The sequence below is a fragment of the Halichoerus grypus genome, chromosome 11 (genome assembly GCF_964656455.1).
Source record: "Halichoerus grypus chromosome 11, mHalGry1.hap1.1, whole genome shotgun sequence".
Taxonomy (NCBI): Eukaryota; Metazoa; Chordata; class Mammalia; order Carnivora; family Phocidae; genus Halichoerus; species Halichoerus grypus.
The window spans coordinates 16,662,247-16,680,362 of record NC_135722.1 but is presented as its reverse complement, the minus strand read 5'-3'; the positions used below and the strand labels follow the sequence as shown (position 1 = coordinate 16,680,362).

Here is an 18,116-nt window from a genome sequence, read left to right as displayed (position 1 = left end):
GGCTTTGCAGCCCCACTGCCTTGGGTTCAAGTCTGCCGCTTAGCAGCTGTGTGTCCTGGGGCCAGTCACTGCAAGTCTCTGATCCCACTTTTCTCAGCTGTGAATTGGGAATACTAGGCCTGCCCCATAGGATGATAGTGAGGTTCAAAGGACAGAAGGCAAGAACTTCACACGGCGTCCACTGTACGGTAGGCCCTTTTGAAAAAAATCAGTTTCTCTTGTTCACCTGCAAAAGAGAACTCCCCCCGTCACCTCCCCCCATTACCCCTACCGGTGGCATCCTGGGTCTCACCCACTGCCTGGGTCCCAGTCACAATCTGTGTCATCCTGTGGGACATTAGGGGCAGCCACAGCCTGGAGCCCTCAGCGCCCTCCTCCGCATGGGAGGTGGGGGCCTCTCTGGAGGAATTGCCAGGGCTCCCCCACTCCTTCCCTCCTCCTCCCCCCCCCCCAGGGCTCAGACCTGTGCCCTTTCCTGCCCCGTTCCCAGGCCCCCTTCATACCTCAGAAGCCATTAAATATTTAAATCCGGGCTGTGCAGCGAACCAGGTTGCCCCAGCAACAGCCCTGCATATTTTGGGATGGATTACCAAGTCTTTCAAACGGTCTCTTGCAGCTCCAGGCCCTGAGGGGGGGATGAAATGTGGGAAAAGAGGGAGGGCTGGGGGCTCCTACTCCCCACCGAGGCTTAGAGATGCAGTTGGCCGTGGAAACAGCGGAAGGACTCAGGGTTAGAGAGAGGGCAGGCAACACAGAACTTCCTGGACTTGAACCCAGGACTCAGGCCTGCGGGCTTCTCTTCCCCACTGGCTCTGTCTAGTGCGGTCTAAGAGCTGCTCAGCCGGTAGGTGCTCTAGCACCTAGCACTGTGCCTTCTGGGGTCGGAAGCCAGCTGGGCCACTGTGGGATGCTCACTCACCTTCTCTGAGCCTCAGTGAACTCCCCGGTGACTCGGAAATAATTGGCCCATTGCAGGTGGTGTTGGGGACAGTGCTCAGCACCATCCCTGGCACGTGGGAAGAAGGAGCAGTTATTAGATCGATAATATTCCAGTCAGTACCCTGTGTGTCCTCTGAAGGGACTCAGAGGAGGCAGGAGACATGGCTCTGGCCACCAAGGGCTTCTGTCTCGTGGGAAAGGGCTGACAACATGTTCAGACAACACATTGGGTGTCCCCCTTCCCTGCCCCTTCCAGTCCTAGAGCCAGCATCCTGTGGCTCCTGCCACAGCCACATCACCTTTTCTGTGGGCTTTCCCCGGGCGGAGTTTTGAGGCCACCCCCAGCATGTGCCACGGCTGCCCCCGATGTGTGGCAGGGAACACCCAGGCTGGGGGTCTGGTCGATGTCATCCAGCCCTGACTGGGTGGTGTGCCCTTGGACGGGTGTCCCTGGCTACTGGATGGGGGTGACCTCCTTTCTGGAGAAGCCTCCCTCTAGCTGGCACGGATGTGCTAGAAAACCATAAGGATGGGCTGTTCCCCCGACACTCCATCCTGTGGGTGCCCCTCAGGAAGCGAGCCTGACGAGGACGCCGGGCCCGCAGGCTCCTCCTGATCTCTGTGTGGACTCTGCTCCTTGAAAGCGACTCGAGGCTGGGGTGGGTGGCCAAGAGGCCCAGAGCGCCCACCCCTGACCAGCGGACACCAGCCACTCCCCGAGCACCTCCCTCCCTGTATTCAGTTCCATTTCAGATCTCTGGGGGAAGCAGAAGAGATATTCCCGCCCACCCAGCCCCAGGCTCTCTCCAAAGGCAGGAGGGTTTCCAGAGGATTAAAATCTCTTGTCTGCTCCCTCACTGGAAGCTGGCTTTCTTTCTCATCCGCTTGGTACCCACACCGTCTCCCAGAACCCAAGTGTCCTTGTCATAGCCCCACAAGGATGTCCCCTGGGGCCTGGGAGGCTTGTTTGCTTGGAATGTCCGCTCATTTCCTCCACCGGCCTCCCTTTCCCTGGGTCCCAGGGCTGGCAGTCAGGGAACCTTTCCCTGAGGCTCAGGGAGGCCTGAGGACAGGGCAGGATTGGCTTTGGGAGGAGGGCTGGCATCGGCACTCTGCCCTGCCTTTGTCCCTCCCAGCCCTTGGATTCTGGTGTCCTGAGGCCAAATCCTGTGCCCAGTGCACGGAATGACTGCTCCTCCCTGCTCACGTCCAAGTTCAAATTGGTTGCCTTGCCTTCAGCACCTTGACCGTGGCAAGTGAAAGTCTCTGCAAGAGGGCGCAGAGCCTTTGGTCCCCAGAGGCCTTTGCAAACAGGCCGTCGGAGCGCCAAGGCAGGAGGATGGACCCATTGTCCTGTGTCTGGGATGAGCATCTTCTGTGGCTTCAGTCCAGCCCAGGTCCATGGAGGGAATGGGAAGTGTGCGTTGTGGAGGGTCACTGTGGGCATCAGCAGGCCCAAAGTCCCTACGGCCATAGCTCTGGAAGACAGCCAGGGCAGAAGGACAGGAATTCTGCTTTGTCTGTCCTAACCATTCTTCCAACCTACTGTGTGACTTTCGGCCAGTGACTTCACCTCTCTGAGCCTCAGTTTCTTCATTGGTGGATCCGGAGCGCCCAACTCCCGGGTGGTCAGGAGGATTCACCAAGGTGGTCTGTGCCTCATCTTGTCAGGAGCCAAAATAAATTCAGATGTCAGTCTTGGGAGGCTGCCTTGAGTCGGGGAAGAGCAGCAGACTTAAAATCAGGAGCTCCTGCTTCCAGCTGTGATGTGTGACTTTGGGCAGGACCCTGTCCCCCTTTGGACTTCAGCATCCGCTGTGAAAAGAGAGATTTGGAGGTCACCTTCCCTAAGGCACTTCCTTCTTTGAAGATTCTCTGATGGAAACAGGCCCATGGGAGTTCTGGGACAGGGGAAAGGGTTGTGGCAGGGACCCTCAAGATGGGACCTTCCTAGACCTGCAGATCAGACGTTCTGTGCCCTCGACATTCACGATTCTGTGAGTCTGGGGGGCAGGGGAGGCTGTCTTTTAGGATCCCATTGCATCCCTGGCAGGCTCTGCCTGGTTAACCTTCACGGCACCGCCCCCAGGAGCCTAATTAGATTTGAGCCCCCGCTCAGCTGTGTCCATGTCCCCGTGTCCGCGCCATCACCAGGCACACCAGGATTTCGGGCCAATTGCTTGTTTACGAGACTGTCTGTCTTGGGAGGAGGCCCAGCAGGCAGCCAGCAAGCAAATAATTCCTCCCCCCTCAGCTTTGAGCCTGATGGCAAGGGTCATTTTTATCCTGACAAGCCTCTGCCTCGTGCGTGTCCTGATGAAGGAAAACAAACACAGGGCTCAGAGGCTGGCAAACCTGGTGTCGGTTCTGGCTCTGGGGCCTTTCTAGCCCCGTGGAGCCTTGGTTTCCCGGGCTGTGAAAGGGAATGATGGTGGGATCGTCTGTTTTGCCTAGCTTTTTGTGGGATCGAGTAAGATCGCTCTAGGTGAGCACCCGGGACACAGCACCTTATCATGGCCCTGTGCTCCCCGCACCCCGGCCCCCCCGCAATGAGCGCCCCCTCCAGCCCCGCCCTTGCTTCTTGGGGCTGGCCCAGAGTACTTGGTTGGGATGGCTGTTAACACTCCTCTCCAAGTGTGGGGTTACGGCTTGGCACTAGATTTGAGTGAGTCCTTGTGGGAGGAAAGCCACCGCTGTCTGCGCCTTGGCCCACACCCAGGGCTGGCACTAGCAGGGGCCCGGCATGCAGGAAGGAAGGAACTGGGTGTGCAGCCACCAAAGCCCTTTTAGCTCCATCATTCCACCCACCCACTCACCCCACCCCCCCAGTAGCTGCAAAGACTCTGAAAACCCCCATCTTGCAGGTGAGGAGACGGACGCTCAGGAGGCAGACTGGCCCAGGTCTTGCAGCTTGTCGGGGCAGAGCCCTGCTGGTGCGAAGCCAGGCTGCTGGGGGCGTGGTGGCTCCAGTGGGACCCTGAAGGCTCTGCCCTGGCCCACAGCGCCCTCGCCTGGCTGGGGCACTTGCAAGACACTTCTGGGCTCTACCCCAGCCCAGACCTGCATTTGCTTCCTCCCATGGGGCTTCTCCATCGCTCATGTCCACCTGCCTCCTTCTCTCTCTCTCCAGAAAGTATGCCCGGGAGCCGAGGGCAGTGAGAGTAAAAGGAGTGATTTATGAACTGAGCTGTTCTTCTTAATCAGAGAACCCCTCCCGGGCCCTCACTGTGCAGATGGGATCGAACCGCCATCTGGGGCGGTGGGAGGGGCAAGGTTAATAAAGCTGTCTGGCCCAGGCAGGGGCCTGCACAAGAGAACCCCGAGGCACTGCGTGACCTCACCCGTCTCTGCCCCTCTCTGGGCCTCAGGGCTCCCATCTGTCAAGGGATGGCAGGATTGGGTCATCCCCCAGGGGCCTCCAGGTGGCACAGGGGAGGATGCTAGCTGGCTCCCTGGGAGTCGGCCTGGTTGCCTGATTCAGGATAGAGCAGCCCTGGTTTGGAAATTTTGGAGCCCAAGGCATAGCTCTTCCTCTTTCGGGTATCCTCTCCGTGGGCTGGTGTCTTGCCGGGAGCTCTGATCTGGAATCCAGCTGGCTTATGCCTGAATCGTGGCCGTGTCTGACTAACCATGTGAATAAACTCAGGCCAGTTCATTACATTCTCTCAATCTCAGCTGCCTCATATAGAAAACGGGATAATAAGGGTACCGACCTCATAGGTGAGGAGTACATAGGAGAGATGCTTAGCAAAGCCTGCTCCATGGTTAACACGCAGTACTATGAGTTATCGTTAGAGTCGGTTATCACAAAATGGTAGCAGTTAACTTGAATTTGGGGCCACATAGGGGAAAGATGTTTATAGCTATCCCGACCAAGCCATTTGCCCACGGTTCTCCCCCATGCCCTCCTCCACTGATGACTCCACTTATTTCCAATATATGATGTCACTGGTAATACTAGCTCCCCATGGGAAAAGTACTTTGCAGGTTTCCAAGGGTTTTCATATCATATCAGTTAATTTCATGTGCTTCATATCATAATTGTTTTTTTTTTTTTAAGATATATTTATTTGAGAGAGAGTGTATGAGCAGGGAGAGGAGCAGAAGGAGAGGGAAAGAGAGAGAAACTCAAGCAGACTCCAGGCTGAGCGCAGAGCCGGACTTGGGGCTCGATCCCAGGACCCTGAGATCATGACCTGAGCTGAAACCAAGAGTCGGACGCTTAACTGACTGAGCCACCCAGGCGCCCCCATATCATGAATTCTTACAACCACATTTGACTTTGAAATTGAGGATCACAGTTTTCAGAGGAGAACGTGGCATCTCAGGGAGGGTTAGTGACTTTCTAGAAGAAGGTCTCAGGGGAGCTGGCCAAGGCAAGTGCCGTCCCAGCTGAGATGGGGTGCATGTGGCAGGCATCCCCTCGGCTGCCCTTTGCCAGCTTCCCCTTAACACAGATCTTTGCTGGGTCAGGAAACGGGAGCCAGGCCGTGACTGGGGGAGCAGGAAGGACAAAGAGAGATGGGAGGTTGTTCAGGGCAGTTGGAACCCTGAAGAGGGGTAAGCTCGTTTCAGCCCAGGAGCCGGCATACATGGGGCAGGGATATCCAGTAAAGAGGAGGTGGGCAGGTGCCAAACGGAGTTCAGTGCCTCCTCCTTGTCACTGGATGGGCCTTGTGTGCCACCGGGGCCTCTCGTTCCAGCCTCAGTGTCCAGAGGAAAATGGGTCACATCATACGCAGGACAACTGCCAGCCTGAGATGCTGGACAGGGCTGGGCTGGGGCGGGGGAAAAACAGGGGTAGGAGAAAACTGACTCCTCCCCACTTCCCTGAGCCCTGCGGGGGGCTAGGCATGGGGTACAGCCCCTGAACTAGAATTGGGGCTCCTTTCCCTAACTGCAGAGACCCTAGCTCTAGAAAGGAGCCTGAGTTGGCTTCCTCTCGCCCTGTGAGCCATCCCTGGACAAAGTTCCAGCCCAGAGCCTCTTGGACATTACCTGGACCCGGGGGGTTTCTCCCTGCTCCCCCCACTCCCTTGTGCCCACCCTGCTGGTTGTGTCCTGCCTGGTAGGGACCAGGGTGCACAGAACCTCCCCTCAGCCCGAGGGCTGATTTCAGGGGATTCATCACTGTTTAGGCCAGATGGGGCTGGGCATCTGCCCCCCTCCCCTTCCTGGCTCCCAGTACGGCTTTTCGGATGCCTTGCCTGGGATCTCCTGGGTTCACAGGAGGATGCTCAGCTTTGCCATTTACATCGGTCAGTCTCCATTTCCTTCTGTAAAATGGGCCAATAGCCTGCCCAGCAGGGCTGCTGTGAGGATGCAGTGTGATCCCACATAGGCGGATAAAGCACTTTCTCTCAGAGTTCATTCTGATCCCCATTCTGGGTTTGCACTCCAGCTCCCAGATGTCCTAGCTGTGTGATGCTGGACAAGCCATTTCCCCCGCCGGGCTTGGCTTCCTCTCGGTAAAGGGCCGTGCCCCTGTGAGCCCTACTTCTGGGTGTCGTGAGCATTCAGGGAGCTCACGTGTGAGTGTGTAGCCCAAAGCTCTCTGCAGCAGATCCAGAGACAGGCGATTGACGAGCATGCCACGTGTGTGTGTGTTTAGGCCAAATAGGGGTATGGGGGGCCTCAGCGAGCTCTCAGGAGGAAGGCCCCTTCTCTTGCCTTTCCATCTGCCCAGCCTCGCCTCCATGCTTCCTCAAGACTTGCTCCCCTGTGCCGCCCCTTCCCCAAGAACCCCCCCCAACTGCCCCCAGTGGAGTGGAGTCACACCCGTGGATGGTTAGTCCTCCTTCCTACGGGTCCCCAGCCCTATCGTCATCCCTTTCTTTCCTCCAATCTCCTCCACCACCACCACCCGACACAGAGGGTGAGCTTAGATGCATCCCGGGTTCCTAACACGGCGCCCAGCACACAGTAGGTGCTCAATACGTGTCTTCCGAGCAGATGCATGCGTGGATGGAGAGGAGTCTTTCGTCCACCACCCCTCCACTGATATGAACAGGAAGGAATCTCATCTGGCACCCGAGACCCCCAAGTCTCCCCCTTCCTCCCCATGAGAACGCCCCCCGCGGCCCAAGCTCCTCACTGTTCCAGGCCCTCCTAGCACAGGACCCAGCCGTGGGCTTCCCCAAAGGTGTGGCAGAACACAGGCCTCCATCTGGGCCCATTTGACGGCTGAAAGCAAGCCGTCATTTCCACGGCTGGGCTCCGGCTCCCTATAGGAACCTTCTGGCAAATCCTTCTGTGAGGCGAAGCAACGCTTTCCAGCATCCAATTTCTCCCTTGGGGCAGGGGTTTGAGGAACACGCCCCTGCTGGCACTCTCCCGGCTGAGGCCTCCCTGCAGATGCCCAGGTGACATCCAGGTGGCATCCAAGTGTGTGGCTCACCAGGCCCGCCGCCTCCTCTTAGTGCCTCAGCCACATGCGGTCTGTCAGCACAGACGAAGCCCGTGCCAGAAGCCGAGAGTCTCTTAAAGCTGTGGTTCCCCGCACAGCTCCTGGGAGGACCCAGGAGCTGCCATCTGGGCAGAGGGCAGGCCCCCCGTGCGGGTCTCCCCAGCTGGAGTGGGCCCAGCTGCTGAGAGCTTTTCATTAGCGCTAATGGACCCAGATTAGCCAGGCACTTGCCCTGTGTGCATCCGTAGGGCAGGTTTTCATAAACAGCTTCTTGAACGTGGTGGCTCCTTACTGACTTCCTATAGTAATTGAATATTTTCTCCTTCTAGGACAAGCTGGGCCAATAAAAGAATATACAAGAGGCCCTCTGGCCGGGAGATTCTGTCCTGCTGACGCCCAAAGAACTGCCCAGGTGACAAGTCAGCAATTGGCGCCCCCTCTCTCCCTGTGTACCTCTGCCCCCTCCCCTGACGCTGCCCTGCCTCGTCCTCAGTTCTTTCTCAGTCTGTCTGTCTCGACCCACGTCACTTCCTGCTGTCTTTCTCTGTCTTTCCCTCTCTTCCTGACCTGTCTTTGTTTCTCTGATTCGTGAGATCTGCATTGTTCTCTGTCTCCGTTTCTCTTTTCCCACTATTCATTCATTCAGACCTATGAATTGAGGACCCACTGTGTGCCGGGCACTGCTCAGGACTCAAGGACTAAGGCAGTGAACAAAACAAGTCCCCGCCTTTATGAAGCATGCATTCTAACAAGGGAAGAGACGTGCTACCAACGTAAACAAGCACAAGACCGAGCCCGGAGTGTATTCCCAGGGCCCTGACCTGGCCTTCAAGACCAGGGTGCTCGGCTCACATCCATCACTAACTGGTTTGCTGACTTGGCCGCACCCCCTTTCCATTTCTCAGCCTGTTTTCTCGTTTCCAAAGCGAGGGGGCCCTACCTGCTTATGACCGAGAACTTCTATTACGGAAAATGCTGGTGTCATAAATTACACAAGCACCGGCTTCTAAACCACTGGTGACACAATCAGTAGTGTCAGAGAGAAGTTTCCCTGAAATCCCCTTAAAGCTCTGAACCACTGGGTTTTGTTGTATGAGAAATAGTCGCTTGCATCTGGGGGTCACGTTGTACAATGAAACACCCGTCTGTGAGCCCAGAGCCGTCACTTGGCCAGGTGAGGGGACACCATGACAGGCACCACGACAGGAGCCTTGAGACCACGAGATCCAGGGCAGCAGCCCCCACCTCCACGCCCATGCTCACCCTGGGTCAGAGCCCTGCGTGGAACCTCAGCACCTAGCCGGCTCCCCTACACGCTCTCCCCGAGCACGGGGGGAGTTGAACTCACATGAAGTCGACTCTGCCTGCAATGTTGACTCCCACATTTCATCCCTCTGGGCCCCAAGATTTAAAGGATTTTATCTACCAAACAGTGCTGCCTTTACCAAGTCATTTCCTAGGCATACATTCGAGTTTCTCCTGCATTTTTTGTACTGCAAAGTCATATATACGTGGGGGTTAGAGCTTCTGAACAACCCAAGAAATAGGGTCCCCAGCCTGGGGTGATTTAATTGCCCCCAAAACCCAAGATACTTACCCCTTGAGCCAGCTGGTGGTGAGCGAGTGGATGATTTCTGAGGTGTTCTTTGCAATCCTGAAAATAGCTTTAGGAGATTGCCAGTCTCAGGGAACCCAGTTTGAGAACCACTCTTCCCACTCAGAAATCCTCCGCATCAGAGTCCTCCCCTCTCTCCTGACGCGGGGAACGTGGCCAGTGTATTGGTGTCCGAGAGAGTAGGGGAGAGGAGCCGCCTCACGGCGGGGCCGCAGGGAGGGAAGAGGGACGGAGCCGCCGTGTGCCAGGCGTGATGTGAGGTGCCCTGCATCTAGTCCCATTCGATCTTCAGCCCACACTTTTTCCTGAGGTCAGCATTCCTGGCCCCATTTTGCAGACGTGAAAGCAGAGGCCCAGGGAAACTGTGCGTTTGTCCAAGGTCATGAGGCTGGAAAGTGGAGGGGCCAGGCTCCCCTCCGGGTCCCTGTCAACTCCAGGGATTGGGCAAACCCCAGTGGGCCTTTCACCCCGGGCCCAGGGAGGGCGTATCATTTCCCTTCAGCAGAGAGACCTCCATTTCTCCTTCATAAGTGCCTTTGAGCACCATTTCTGAGAAACAGGACCTCATAGTCTCAAGATTCTTCTCAGCCCACCTTCCAGAGACTGACTATGTCCCCACCCTCCTTAGAGGTAAATTAGGGAACTGGGCTGTGATTCACTTAACTTCCAAAGGGCTCTGTGGGTGAGTGGTGATCTCAGCCAGATCCAGGCAGGGATTGGGGGGGGGTCCCCTGGTCTGTCCCTCTTGTCTGGCCGATTGGCTAAGGAGGTGTGTCCCACACTCAGAAACGCCTGGTGGCAGGTGGAGCGGGCTGGCGTCAGTCTTGTGACTTCAGCCTGGCGGTGGATGATGGCCCAGAAGGCTGATCGCCCTGAACAGGGAGAAATGAGGTAGCAGTGGAGGTATGAAGACAGGCCTGCATTGTGGAGGAGGATGGATGAATGGGGCGAGGGAATTTGCACTTATCGAAAATGATGATGAAGAGTTGTGGCTCCAGATGAAGACAGACGTGGGTTCAAATCCTGGCTGAGGCACTTCCGTGCTGTGTGACCTTGAATGAGTGATGGTACCTCTCTGAGCCCCAATTCCCTGGCCTGATAAGTGGAGATAAAGTTACCTCTACCCTGGAGCTTTATGAGGAATGAGATTGTGCATGTTCCTTGGCCCGTGGTAAGAATTTAAGATCTGCCAACACTTACTAGCTGTTGCTAGTGTTAGCTGCCACATGCCAAGCCCTGCGCTCCCTATTTTCCATGCATTATGAGGAAAGCATTATTTTTATACTAATTTTAAAGACAAGGAAACTCAGATGCATGCAGTTTAGGAACTTGCCCCCGGCCACCAGCTAAGCCTAGCAGGGCTGGGATTCGATCCTTGGTCGGGAACCAACGCCCTCTCTCCACTCACACCCCTCGCCCTGGAGCTGGAATTGGGCCTCTGGATCTCCATCCGCTCTCTAGCTCCCATCATCTGTTTTTCTACCTGCTTCACCTTTGAGGTTGTCAGAGGCTCTTCTTCCCAGAGACACGCTCCTTTTACTGCATTTGTCCAGGAGCCCAGCACGCCACAAGCTACCCATTAGATGTAATCGGTAACGAATGTGGTACGTAATAAATACAGGTAGCCCGTTTATGAGCTGCCGTATTTATTATGCCCCTTAATTGCTACAAAGCCAAAGCCAGCTGAAGCCAGATCGTGCCCTGGAGAGCAGCTTTGCCTGGGTGGGCCGAGGAGGGGACCGCTAGAGCCTGGCCTCTCGCAGACTTCCAGCATCTTAGTGGGGCAGTCCCTTCTGCCCTCCAAAGGCCCATCCGGTTCAAGCCTGATGGAAGGAACTGACAAGTCATCAAACTGCTCCATCATTTTGCAGAAGAAGATGCTGAGGCCAGAGAGAGGAAGTGACTCACAGGGCAGGAGACTCAGCCTCTGGACTCCCAGTCCAGTGCTCCTTCTGCCCTTCTCTCTACCTGAAAGCTGCCCCCGGACCAGGTGGAGCACAGGATCTGGGGTGGGCTGAGCAGCATGCTTATAAGCCCTGGGATGTTGGGCAGGTCGCTTCCCTTCCCTGAGCCTCGTGTCCCTATCCGTACAATGGGCAGTGCTTCCCACTTCATGGGGTCATTGAAAGAGGGCAGGCGCTTTATGGAGGTGGCATGTGGCTGGCAAGGAGTCAGTGCTGAATAAATATTCTTTCCTGTCCTCGTCCCCGTTTCCAAAGAGCGCCGAGTCTCAGCAGACATGTGGAGTTGAGTCGGCCTGGTACCAAAAGGAGAGGGGGCCGGAGTGCAGCGCCTAGGGTTCAGGGCCCTGTCCTGGGGGTCCTGAGCTCAGGGCGCGCAGTGGCCCAGGGAGGCCCGTACACCTGCCGGGTCGGTGTGGCCATGGGAAGGGCTGTCCACCCCGCTCCAGGCCAGTGTAGTCACTGACTTCTCACCACAGTGCGTGATGTGGGCCCTCGATGCCCATTCTTGCAGACGAGGAAACTGAGGCTCCCAGAAGTTGGGTCATTTAGCAAAGACATAGCGGTAGAAAGATGAAGAGCCAGGATTGGAGCCCAGGTGTGTTCAACTCCAGAGCCTGTGCTCAGAACCGCTGTGTTTAGATGCAGGTGAGATGCTGCTTCTAGAAGGCTAGAGGTAGAGGAGGGGTGTGGCTGGTAGGTGGGCATGGAGATGGCATCCTGGGGAGCTGCCCTGGAGGCAGAGAGCCCGGGCTGGGGGCTGATGGAGGAGACAGAGATGACCCACGGCTAAGGGTGAGGGTCAAGATGGTCAAGAATGGGTGGGCACTGGCGTGGACCAATCAGAAGGCAGGCTGGCTAAACAGCTGGCTGGTCAGACCTGGGGGTCCCCCCGAATCTCAGCCCTCCCACTGCCCACTGGGAGGTTGGGTCCCAGGACAAAGGAAGGGACAGGTCCTCCTGATCCTGCCTATCCGGGGCAGCTCTAGGCTCTCCGGCCTCAAGAAGATCTGGAGACAAAGACAGGCACATGGGGCATCAGAAGGAGTCACGTGGGGCCTGTCCTCACTCTGGAGAGGGCACAGCAGAGAGAGGAAAGGAGGAGGTTGGGAGCCCCTCTGCTTGTGTGGATCCTCAAGCCCCCTCTTTTTAACTGCTGGGGGTGCAGCGGACACAAAGACGCGATGCACGCAAAGCCCTTAGCCTCGAGCCAGGCTTCCTGTCCGTGCTGTTTAATTAACGTTTGCTAGGTGGTGGGGCTTTATGCAGTCCAGACCACGTACCAATCCCTGCTCTGTCCCCGGAGGAGGGCACAGCTGCCATCCCACACCTCCGGGAGCTCACCAGAACACTGGCTGATGACGTAATCCTACACAGTGTGGGGGAGGCGGGGGTGGAGATCAGCAGTGGCCGTGGGAGCTCTTGGGAAGGCAGGGACAGGATGGGGGGTGTCGGGGATAGAGGTGATGCCTTGAGGGATGAACAGGAATTAAGTGGGAAGGGAGGAGGTAGAAAGGCAGTCCGAGCAGAAGGGATCAAGTCACCCAGTGAGCTCTGGGGACTGTCCTTTGATGTCGATGGGGCAGAAGCGTACCAAAAGGTGGCCGTGGGAGCCTTGGAGGCCCTTGCAGTCCATGGTTAAGGGGTGGCTGGTCTCCTGTAGAGGCCAGGCGGTTAGCAGGGGCCTGATGCGGCTGGATGTGCCTTGTGGAAAGGCCCCTCTGGGGGCACTGGCTGGAAGGGGAGTGGCTGGAGGTAGGGAGACCCCAGGCCAGGGCTGAGGCCACATCTGGGTTAGAGAGGAGGAGGCCGGGAGCGGGACTGAGGCTAGAGGCACTTGAAGGATCCCTGAGATGGAGTGGATGGTGTCACCAGATTCTAGCTTTGGAGGCAGATGACATTTCATAAACTCAGGCCACAGCTCAGTGAAGGAAAGAAGAGTCACACACACACACACACACACACACACACACACACACACACACTCTCTCTCTCTCTCTCTCTCTCTCTCTATCCTTTGTTCTTCCAAATTAGACTGCCTGGGTTCAAATCTCAGCCTCACCACTCACCAGCTGCAACCTCAGGCAAGTCGCCTAGCCTTTCTCTGCCTCAGTTTCCTTCTCTAGAAAATTGGAATGATGATTGTACTTATCTCATAGGTTTTTGTGAGTTAATACATGTCTAGTGCTGAGGATGGAGCCCTGCACCTACTAAATGCTCAATGTTATTATTCCCAGGGGTGGCGACCAGCCAGGTGACCCCAGGAACCCTGTGTTCCCCTTCTCCTCTCACCCAATCTAACAAAAGCCCTTGGGCCAGGCGCCTTCGGAAGGACAAAGGCTTTCAGCCTGGAGCCCTCGGTTCAAGTTCACTGCCTGATTTTCTTTTGGAGTGGCTTTGTATTCATCACTGTGTGGCCTGATGCTTTGGTTTCTGCCACCCAATAAAATAAGAAAGCGCATCTGGCTTGGGTACTCTGTGCCCTGCCTGGGTGTCCCCTGCTCAATCAGCCAAGCCGAGCAGCCAGCAGGAGCCAGGCCATGTAAGGAGGGAAGCCCTCGGGCCCCAGGGCCCTTGGCTGCCTGACCCAGCACCTTCCTCATGGACTCCCAGATGCCCGAGTGGTGCCATGGCCACTGCCCAGCGCCAAGGTCAATGCTTGGCACACTAGCAAAAACCACAAGAAGAGGAGATGAGAGGCACCAGCCTTTCCTGCACGCCCTTCCCCAGCAGCGGGTTCTGCCTGTGCTTTTCTCCCCATGGATTCAAATGCACTTTTAAAAACCCTCTAGCCTTGACCAAAATGCCGCGCGGGGCTGGTCCTGTCATCTCCAAGTGGAATGAGCCAGGAGCGCGGGAGGCGAGCATAGCCCTGGCCCCTTTGTTCCTTAGACTATGAGGCCTTCCTTGCCGGGGAGGGCATCGGGTTATGGTCTGGGGTGGGGACGGGGCAGATTTGCTGAGTGCCCACCGTGTACCAGGCACAGTGCATGGGCTTTGGTGTTAGATCTTAGCATTGCTTCCTACACGCTCTGTGGCCCTAGGCAAATCCCTTAATCTCTCTGATAATCACATACGCCTTGCCACAAACTGAGCCCAGCTCTCTCCTGAGGGAGGATGGGAAACCATGGAAAGTAACCAAGCACCAGCTTCCCTACATTCGACCACGTCCAACACATACTCCCAGGACCCTTTGCACCACGTCCTGTCACGGAAGCGCAGACCACCTGCTGGGGTCACCTGGAGAGGGACTCAGGCCAGGCTGAGCTGCAGCCGTGGCCCTTACCAGCTGGGGGAGGTTGGCCAGGCTATTTTCATCGTGAGCCTGGTTTCCTCACCTGTCCCATGGACCTCTGACCCCTGCCCCAAGTCGCTCCCCGGGCCGTCATGAAGAAAGTATGGCAATACTGACTACTGAATATGGACGTGACCGTGTGCTTGAGGTCTGACTCGTGAGAGCAGATGCTGCTGTCTGCTTCCCCTGGGGATGCGGAAGGGCTGCATCTTGTTGGCTTCAAGCCCCAGTTCTTGGCACCCAGTCGATACACAGTACATGTTGGCTGAACAGAATTGTATGCAGAGACTCGCTACCAGGGGCATACTTTTAGGCAGAGACGGGGAAGGCTCCTTAGGTAGGTGGGATGCCATAGGTCTCACTATGGAGGTAGTCAGGGCGTGGGGAGGGTTTGGCCTCGGGAAGGGGGCTTGGGCCCCTAGGTAGGTGCCCGCCCCCCCCCTTTCCCCTGTGACACCCGTCCACTGGCACCATGGAACAGCCCTGGGCTGTCCTACAAGCAGGAGGGCGTGTGGGGCAGCAGGAAGTTTGTGAGGCCCGGATTCTGATCCTGCTCCATGACCTTGGCAAGTTCCTGAAGGCTCTGAGCCTGGGTGGCTCGTCTGCCCAATGGAAGGCTCACCTCTGCAATCAAGCCCTGTCTCGAGGCAGCCCTGCGGAACACTTGCCACCTGCTGGACGTCGTTCTAAGCATGTTACTGCATTATTTCTGTGAATCCTCATAATACGGCTGGGAGGAAGCTTCTGTTTTTAATCTCCTTTCTCAGGTTGGAAAGAGCAAGATTCAGAGAGGTAGAGTGATTTGCCCAAGGCCACACAGCAAACGAACGGTAGAACTGGGCTTGAACCCAGGCCCAGTTCTCACTCCTTACTCTGGCCCCACGAGGTAAAAAGCTACCTCCGAGAGAGGTAATTGTTACTGGTCTCCCTCTTCCTCCACCAACTGGGCTGGAAGGGCAGGGCTGACCCTGCCCAAGTTCTCACTCCTTACTCTGGCCCCACGAGGTAAAAAGCTACCTCCGAGAGAGGTAATTGTTACTGGTCTCCCTCTTCCTCCACCAACTGGGCTGGAAGGGCAGGGCTGACCACGGGGAAGCCCCACGGGGGAGGGGCAAGGGTTCTTTCTAGGTGGGGTCCCCCAGCAGGGAAACTGAGGGGCTTGCTGTCTTGTAGGTAGAACATCATGGAAGGCGACTGTCTGAGCTGCATGAAGTATCTGATGTTTGTTTTCAATTTCTTCATATTTGTAAGTATTGCTGGAGCGTGCCTGGGGTCTCCCTAGGCCTCTGCTGGGTGGGCAGAACAGACCGTGGCTGAGAAATAGTCACACCGGGCTGAGTCCTGGGGGCAGGACAGGGGCCAGTGCCAGAAGCAAATCTCCCCAGCCAGCCAGAATTTCCCAGACGAGAGGCCGCCAGTGGTGCCCGCCCCACTCCACAGAGCCCATGGTCACAGGGGAGATGTTTTGTACAAAGGGTAGGGGCCTTCATCCTGGCTGCTGCCTTGGGATCCGACCCCTGGTGGAAGGTCGGAGAGAAGGAGGGGAAGGAGAAGAGGGCAGCCCAGACAGCCCCACTCAACCCTGAGCCCCAGCGCGGTTGCACGCCTCCGAGCTGGCTGGGCTGAGCTGCTGTGACCACCTGATGTAATCTGAACCCTCTCGGGGGCTGGCAGCACCCTGGGCTCAAAGCCGGCTCTGCATCTTACCCGCTGTGTGATCAGAAACACATTTCACCTCTCTGAACCTCAGTATCTTCATCCCTTCATTACCTACCTCAACAGGTTTTTTGAAAACTAAGCAAGATTGGTTTATTAGGAAGCGCCTGGGATGTGGCCGCGCTGGCTAGCTTAGCTCCAGCCGCATTCAGCCTGTGGATTCTGTACTTGAAAGCACAGAGGCCCTGAGCGCTCAGGTGGCCAGCTCCAGTGTCCCCACCTGCAATGGGGCTATGTCCCCTTGGGCAGCTCAGTCTGAGCCCTTGAAGCAGCCTTCAGCACACAATTGTTGAACCCCAAAACCTTAAGAGCAATGAGGAGGGAGGCAGCTTTTATCAGAGCTTTTGTAAGGGACGGAGGGGAAAGGCAGTGTCCAGCACAGGGTGGCCATGGGCACTCTGTCATCAGCAGTCCCTGTTGGCCTTCCCTTTCTCTCCGACCAATGCTGGGTCCTCCCGGCCTCTCCACCGCTCCCCTGCCCCTACCCCTGTACCTAAGAATATCGTCTCCTGCTCCGAGCCCCAAGCCGTGCAGTTCTGCCCACCAGCTTACAGACCCCTCTCAGACACCCAAAGCTCACCAGTTTGCTCTTAGCCGCAGCCTGGCGTTGCTGGCTCATGCCTCTGGGGGACCTCGGGGGACCTCTGGTCCTCCCACTACACAGGGATTTCAGACACTTCACCCCATTCAAAATCTGGATGAGGCCAAACTGTTTTGTTCTTCTCCCCACCTGATCTGCTTCCAGTCCTTGTCTGTCCCCAAGGAAAATGGAACGGATATTTTCTGAAACTTGCTAAGCACATTCCTATCCACTCTGTCCTTTCTTCCTTGGGGCCACCTTGGGGGGGGGGTGGAATTTGTATCTTCTTTTACCCATGAGGAAGCTAAGGCTCAGAGAGGTTAAGCCACTTACCCAAGGTCACACAGCTGACAAGCAGCACAGCCCTTTCTCTGGACTAAGCTGCCTTTCTCCAAAGATGAGTAAGGCACGGAGAGATGGGCCGTGGACATGACGACATAAACAAGAAGGCTTTCGAGGAGCCGGTTTGAGAGTGGTGAGCCCACGCTGATGAGAGCTCCTGTTGAGGACAAAGTGGACGGCTTGTGTCCACGTTTTCCCGGCCCCAAGCATGGTACAGGCCTCAGAACGTGTGCCGTGGCCTCGGTGAGTGTCAGAGAAGCCTGGGATCCAGCCCTGGCTCTGCCGTGAACTTGCTGTGTGACCTTCAGCAAGTCATGGCCCCCTCTGGGGCTCAATGTGGAAGCAGAGGGTTGGACTAGTGACCTCATTATCCTGTAGGTCCGACATTTAAGGAGACTATAAAAATGGCCGATAAACTCCCCGGGACATGGTCCCCAGCAGCCCACGATGGGGCGTGGATCGGAGGTTGGGTGTAGAGGATGCCCTTGAGGTCTGAGTAACCAGAAAAATGCAAAACCATGAAAAGCATTGCTTGGACACTGGTTTGTGCAGCAAATAGGGTTTCTGCCCGGTTCTGTGGGGCTCCCCGGTTCCACTGTGGGGCCTGACTCAGGGGAGACGGTGTGTGTGTGTGGAGTGTCTAATCCCCCTGTCTGCCTCTTTCTTCTCCCCGCTCCTGACCGACCCTGAGAGCAGCTGGGTGGGGCCTGCCTGCTGGGCATCGGCATCTGGGTCATGGTGGACCCCACCGGCTTCCGGGAGATCGTGGCCGCCAACCCCCTGCTTATCACGGGCGCCTACATCCTCCTGGCCATGGGCGGCCTGCTTTTTCTGCTCGGCTTCCTGGGCTGCTGTGGGGCCGTCCGTGAGAACAAGTGTCTGCTACTGTTTGTGAGTAGCTCCACCCCCACCCCACCTGTGGGTGCCCCCGGGGGCAGGGTGGGGGCGGGGGGCCTGTGTCTACACTGCAGGGCACTCCGTGGTCACACCCAGGTCTGAGCCAGCTAGCTAGGCTGTCCTCCAGGAGTGGCCCTGGTGGACAGGCACGTGGGCAGTGGGAGGCCCAGGGGGATGAGAGGGCAGTGGGCAGGCCTGGGTTTCAGGTGCACCCTGCTCTGTCCCCTAACTAATGATGTGACTTTGGTCTAGTTTCTTAGCCTCCCTGAGCTTTGGCATCTTAGCTTGTTAAACAAGGGGCAGCTTAGCTGGAGGTTGGCACCAAATGAGGCCAGCAGCGGATGCTCTGTTTCTCTGACCTTCCA

General features: G+C 56.8%; 1 protein-coding gene across 2 annotated transcripts in view; it reads left to right on the top strand.

Moving 5' to 3' along the window:
• TSPAN18 (tetraspanin 18) overlaps positions 1-18,116 on the top strand; it is a 180,794-nt gene that overhangs the window by 145,034 nt on the left and 17,644 nt on the right. Inside the window, exons 3-5 of one of the 2 annotated variants that reach the window (XM_036097700.2) lie at positions 7,675-7,757; positions 15,390-15,462; positions 17,551-17,745. In XM_036097700.2, coding sequence (XP_035953593.1) covers positions 15,400-15,462; positions 17,551-17,745 — 258 coding nt within the window. In that variant the 5' untranslated portion in view covers positions 7,675-7,757; positions 15,390-15,399. The remainder of the gene's footprint in view (positions 1-7,674; positions 7,758-15,389; positions 15,463-17,550; positions 17,746-18,116) is intronic. The other variant, XM_036097703.2, reaches the window with a different exon arrangement.